General features: G+C 47.6%; 1 protein-coding gene across 1 annotated transcript in view; it reads left to right on the forward strand.

Moving 5' to 3' along the window:
• LOC111813918 (protein FAM111A-like) overlaps positions 1-4945 on the forward strand; it is a 6527-nt gene extending 1582 nt beyond the window's left edge. The window contains exons 2-3 of the mRNA XM_023706087.1: positions 630-740; positions 3161-4945. Of these exons, the coding sequence (XP_023561855.1) occupies positions 630-740; positions 3161-4945 (1896 nt within the window). The remainder of the gene's footprint in view (positions 1-629; positions 741-3160) is intronic.
• The last annotated feature ends 1745 nt before the right edge of the window (positions 4946-6690 follow it).

The raw sequence follows: 6690 nt of genomic DNA on the forward strand, positions 1-6690 counted from the left end.
TATATATTTTAATTTTAGAGAAGGCTTTACAGGATGTTCAGGGTCTCATTAATAGATCAGACTCCTAGTGATTCTTCTGTTTACAGCCTCCAAAGTGCTGGGATTACAGGCATGTGCTACCATGCCCAATCTCAATTGTGCGCCCCAGGGGAGGGGACAGCAGGGCAGGCCCTGGGATCCCTGGCCCCTTTGCCTCCTTGCAGGGGCTTTAGTCCTCTAAGCTATGTGGCCAGCCCTTCCTGCTCAATATTTTTAACCTGTATTTCAAGCCTCCTGTGCCCTGCGCCTTGGACATGGGCGATGGCCTCTCTTGTCCACACTACCCTGACTGGAGGACCACAGCCCGGATGTGAGCTTCCAAGCACAGGAGGTGTGAGCATGCACAATCAGAAAGAATGTCACAGTGTGTCGTGCACGAGCCAACATAAGAGTACTTTGCACAAGAGGTTGTACTGTTGGAGTCAGTGCCTTGCCAGGTAAACTGTCTGCTGGCTGCAGCCCATCTCTGGGGACAGCAAGGTCAGAGTGCAGGGGACAGAAGAGGGCCGGGTCCCTGGGTCATCTGTTCCTTTGAGGCATCAGTGACAGCTGTGAAGATCCTGCTCTCACTCGAACCTTTTTGCACTTAGAGTTTCAGCCGAGCCATCTGCTTCACCTCAGCCACCATGAGCAGTCAGAAGCGCAGGTTCCAGCAGCGTGACCTGGAGAACAATTTGAGAATAGAGGACTTCTTTCCTCAGGTAAGTCTGTGGTGTTTTCAGAATGTCCTGAGGGTAGGCTTGGCCTTCCTTGGCCGGCCCTCCATGGTCTTGCTGCCCAGACATTACCTTGCTGTTGTGGTGGGGGATATTACAGAAGTTACTATCATTCTTGCCCTTTTTTTTCTTGCTAAGATGGTAGGTGGCAGAAGAGGAGCTGTGATTTAAAAGAATATTGTGGGCGAGACCAAAAACAGGTTTTACTAAGAAGCTATTGCAATACTTTTTGAAGAACAACAAAAAATAGAATTTATTAGAGCAAACTGGAATAAAAAATCAGAAAGAAATTTTCAGCATGGAAACAGCATTCCAAGGACGGCAGTTACACTGGGTCATAGTAACCCAGGTTTGAATTACTTCGTGGTGTATGAAGCACTCCTGTGTACTCACTTATTCTAACCGTCAGCGCGTTAGGCAGGCACACAGGTCGTACCACCACCTTGCTGATGAAGAGCACAGGGGCGGTGCAGCCAGGGCTCCGACGCTGGAGGGGAGACGTGGGCTTGAGGCTCAGGGGTGTGACCACCGCAGCGTCCAACCTCAGGGCTCCACCGCAGCACCAGACCATCGAGTCCTTTCCTGAGGCTAAAATGATCCTTAATAGACCAGGAAGAAAGCTGAGAATGGGAGGCACCTGAGGGGACAACGTCAGTGCTTTTAACCTGTCTTCCCTCCTTCTGGTTCTAGAACACTGAACATCTGAGTGTCTAGAACGTCCAAGGCAGGCCTTGGCCTACTCATCTCTGGCCTGTCGCTCCATGGCCGTGAGCAGTAGCCACACATAGATCCCCTCTTTGCCTTTCAAGAGGGCCTGTCTTTCCCCAGGACTCTGCCCAGTAGCCTGAGTCGCCTACAGTGCCCCCAGGGGTGCAGACAGGGATGGCTGAAAGAAGGCTTGAGAATATGCATGTGGGGCCTGAGTACATTTATTAATCCTGAATGTTAGTATTATTTCTTTTGTCTTACATTTTTATGTATTTAGTGCAGGATCTACAGGGTCTCAGTACACAGATCAGACTCATAGTGATCCTCCTTTCTTCAGCCTCCCAAGCGCTGGGATTACACACACACATGCCACCCCGCCCAATCTCAATCTAAGTCTCACTATGCCCTGGAGGCAGGGCCTACAGGGCATGCTGAGGATCAAACCATGAATACTAGTATTATTACAAAGAAAGAAAAGCTCAGCCTCGAAGGTGACCGTCAGGGGCTTACCTCTGCCACACAGCGATGTCAGGGCTGATCTCAAAAGCAGCCCTGGCCCTGTGATTTTCTTTTCAGGCAAATGCCAAGGGCAGCTAGCGGGCTCAGGCCTGCTGGCGCTCTGGCCACGGGCAGTGTGCATCTGGGAAGGGTGCGCTGCAGCCCTGGGACTGGGAGGGGCTTAATCAGTCATTATATTTTGTGATAATTGTCAGTATTCAGGTCCTCCACCTCCTCCCCACCCTGACCCGCAAGGTAAAATCTTATAAAAATCGGTGTCTTAAATGCAAAAATTAAGAAAAAATATGTAGGGTCTAATGGAAAAATTCTAGGCTAAGTACAGGAGGATTGGTTTTATTTGTTGGTCATTGTGTGATCCTCAAAAAGGTGCTGGAGAAGTCATTGCTGTGCCTCGCTCGGCTCTCCAGTGGGGGCTGTGTGTGCTCTCTGGGGAATGAAGGCTGAAGGGGGAAGTGACGAAGCAGGGGGAGGCTCAGGCTTCTGCACAGTGGGTGGCTGGTGAATCAAGGGGTTCACTCTTGGGGACAGTTATCCTTTGTGACCAACTAGTCAAATAATGATAGTTTTGTCTAATTTGTAAGTCCTGACAATAAGCGATGGTAGCCTATTCTTACTGAGTTTAAAGTTCTTTTTTTTTAAAACTTTTTTTTCTTTAATTTTTATTAATTTATTTATTCAATGGAAGGTGTCATGTTTTAGCCTCCCCAGCAGGGCTGGCATGGCACATAGTACCAGGGATTGAACTTGGGTCCTTGTGCTTGCCACTCAGGCACTTAGATCACTGAGCTATCTCCAGCCCTGAGTTTGATGTTCTAAGAAGAAAAATTTAAGTGCAGCATATCAGCATGCTTGGCAAATGCAAACACTGTGTAGCTGCAGATAGTAGACAGGACCTGACGTAACGTAAGGAATTTTGTAGGTTTTCAAGCATCAGGAAGAAAAGGTGTTTCTTCCCAAAAGTTTGTCAGAAAAATTCGGCAACATGTAGAACTTATTTGACTGAAGGAACAGGAAACTCAGCTTATATTTTGGATTAATTAAATTCCAATTCTGTCTACCACTTGCCTTGGAGTTGGTTCTAAGTTGCCCATAGTATCTTTAGGATGTTCTTGTTAAAAAGAGAAACAAAGGACTATGGTTGTGTTCACCATTTTAAAACACGTGATGCTCATTTTTAGGTCCCAAAAGAAGAGCAGAATGTTACCACTATTTCTCAAAAGAAGATAGAATATCAGAAAAGGGTAAGGAATATAAAACATGCTCCGGATCAAGGATGCCATTTTCCTAAAAAAATTCCAGAAGACCAGAGCATGCACCAAAATAAGATCATTAACGTTATCTTGAAAGTGAACTGCAGAAAAAACCAAGACATGAAGCTAGTGCTCCATCGCAGTGGGCAGGGAACCTTGCAGGAGGCGCTCAGCACCCTCGAGGCTGTCAGAGAAGAGGCGAAGTCTCAGGCCGGCAAGGAGATGCTGGTGTGTGGTACGCAGGGAGTTGAAGGCTTCCTAAACGTCAGGATGCCTCTCAGTTGTCTTCCTAAGGAGAGCACTGTGAAAATTACTTTCTCCAACCATGTAAGTGGACAGGAAAATCAAGTGCTTGGCCGGCAAGACAGGATGTCCACTGACTGTGTCAAATTTTATATTCATGCTGTTGGGAAAACAAAAAAAGTGATTGTTAAATGTGGGGAACTTCACAAAAAAGGAAACAGACTCTGTGTCTTTGGTTTCAAAGGAGAAACCATCAAGGACGCTGTGTGCAAGGACGGCAGGTTCCTTCCTCTCCTGGAGAACAGCTCCTGGAGGCTCGTCTACAACCTGGACTCCATCATAGAAAGCACCCAGCTGGTGGACCAGCTCGAGGGAAAGCTCTTCCAGATTGAAGTTGAAAGCAGGAGTGGCGCGAGCGTGGCAGCCACAGCCACGGCCATGGCCACGGCCACGGCCACCCGGAGTACTGAGTCAGACAAAAGCAGTCTCCATGTGTTGAAAGAATACATTGTGGAAGAGTATCCCAGTTTGAAAAGAGAAAGGGAAAAATTCAGAGAAAATCTCAAGGAAGAAATGAAAACAACAAAGAAAAGGAAATCTGCACTAATGGCACTGCACAAAACCAACTTTGGGAAACAGATAAACAGTTCTGTTCTAGCTAAAACAGTCAAGCTCCTCTCACGAGCCTGCGAGTGTGTTGGATACTTACGCTGGGACAATAATGGAAATGTGGGCAGCGCCACCTGCTTTGTCTTCGCACAGTCTTTCGTTTTCACTTGCCAGCACGTGATCAGGAACATGGTGGGACCCGGAGTAGAGCCACGTTGGTGGGCAGACATCATTGGCCGCTGTGCGTGGGTGACATTCAGTTATGAAGAGTTTGAAACAAAAGACCACGACCGCTTTGACTTTGAACCTTGGTTTGAGATAAGTGATACAACCCTCGACTACGCTGTTCTGAAACTGAAGGAAAATGGACGAGAAACACCTCCAGGGCTCTACAACGGAATCGCTCTTGCACCACCTAATGGGTTGGTTCATATCATTGGCCATCCTGAAGGAGAAAGTAAGCGCACTGACCGCTGTGTTGTAATTCCTCAGAGTGCACGAGGTGAGACATCTCAGAGAAATGATGAAGGATCCGTGCCTGAGCCTGACTGCGGGCCTAGCTTTGTCCACATGTACTCTCAAAACAGTTTCCAGGAAGTTCTTCACAACTCTGATATTATTACCTATGACACCACCTTTTATTGGGGTTCTTCCGGCTCGCCAGTGTTTGATTCCAACGGCTCTTTGGTGGCCATGCATACCGCGGGCTTCATGGATGAGTACCGAGGAAGGAGTGTGCATGTCATTGAATTTGGCTCTGCCATGCGGTCCATCCTCTCTCACATTGAGCACAAGCACAAAGGGTGGTATGAACAAGTGTGTGCACCTCAGCAGGAAGTAGAAATGTTGAGTCAAGAGTAGCGAGGACCCGTGAGCACTTGCCTCTGCGGTTCTGTCAGAGCAATGATGATTTTCTGACTTCCAAAGTGATCGGTTTCAGAAAAACTAAAGTAATTGATACTCTAGGCCACCATTTCTATAAACCCATGAAGAAATCAGTCCTGCTCTAACCTGACGCCTTCATTGTCAGTTGCTTGCTGAGGTCCTTGTCCTCTTTTCCAGCTTGCAAAGGGCAATAGTTCATCAAACACAATTCATCTTGCTTTGTCTCCTTAAATCAGTCAGAGGGAAGTGTTTGGTGCCCTGGTGAGGCAAGAGCAGTACCCCACTTTGGGCTGGAGCAGTCACAAGAACAGAGCCCCAGACCCCGCTGGACCCCTCAAGAATAAGGAATCACAGCCCTGGAATGGGGACCCAGACAGAAGCGAAGAAATAAGGAAGGCAGGAAGGAGACGAAGAAAACCAGACTTTATAAGTTGTACTTTTAAGAATAATGTGACTTCAAGACACAGAGCCACCAAAGGTTACCCATGTCTGCGCACCCCAGAGGCTTCTCTGGGCCTCTTCCAGGACTATCATGCCGCAAAGCCCTTGAAGGTCCTTTAAGTCTACAGATCAGTTAAACTGGTAGTCAAAAGTAGGGCCTTGACCTGAAGAGAAATAGATTGAAAGGCTTCAAAGAATATTTTTAGACAATATTTCACCTTTAAAAACTCCAGTGTAGCGGTCCCTGTGCATGTCTCCTGTAAAGTCCATCCCTCCCAAGCTGGGCTGTCACTTGTCTCCTGCAAACTGGGTCTATTGATTCATGAATTCCACTGCCAAAAGCATGTAAATCTTCCCTTCTCTGTAGAATGAGACTTCCTTTTTGAGGCCTCACACTCTATTTCTTTGAGTGTGTACTTTAAAATTCTGCCTAATAATCCCTTTCTGTTTCTTAAAAAAAATTATTCATGACAACTCTATGAAGTGAGTTTTTGCCCCACTAAGGTGAGCGCTTACAAAATGGTTTGGGCCAACCAGAAGGAAAACTGGGAGCTGTAGTTCAGGTCACCCGAAGAACCAAATGGCTGTTCAGAAGTGATCACAAAGTGCTTTAGGATTTCCCAAATCCTCTGACATAAAACCGTCAGAATACGTGTGTCCTGAAAGTCCCCTTCCTGTGCGTGAGGACCAGGAGGATGCCTGTAAAATCTCAGACTGCCTTATTCAAAGTTCCTGTGTTTCTCCCTTGTTTCCTTTTCTTGATTCCAAGATTGCACCCACAGTCGCAGGATGCTTCACAGACCTGTCTCCTGAGGCTCCTCTTGGCTGGGACGGTTTCTCAGCCCTTTTGTTTTTGATGACCTTAGTAGCTGGAAAAAGCACTGTGGGCATGTTGTAGGATGCCGTCTTTGCTGGACTTGGTCAGAGGCTTTGCTGATGGTTGGACTTGGCTGTGGGTCCTGAGAGCAAGATCTCAGGGTGCAGCACCAGGTGAGCCACATCGCCTGAAGGCTCAGACTGTGACCAGGGCTCTTGGCCAGGGGTGTGGCCTTGCCCACCAACTGCTGTGGTGTGTGTCAGACGCCACCCAGGGTCTCTCCAGCTCTCCTCTCCTTGAAGGCATGACCTCAGCGCTCGTCCAAAGGTCCTCCCCACACTGACTACCACAGAGCTGCGTAGCCTGCCCCAAGATTTGTAAGTAACAAGGTACTCATTTCCATCTTTCTCTACTCATTGAAGTTGTGCTCTCCACACTAAAGATTCTCAATTTTAGCAGAGCG

This window comes from Octodon degus, unplaced genomic scaffold (assembly GCF_000260255.1).
Source record: "Octodon degus isolate 3935 unplaced genomic scaffold, OctDeg1.0 scaffold00239, whole genome shotgun sequence".
Classification (NCBI taxonomy): domain Eukaryota; kingdom Metazoa; phylum Chordata; class Mammalia; order Rodentia; family Octodontidae; genus Octodon; species Octodon degus.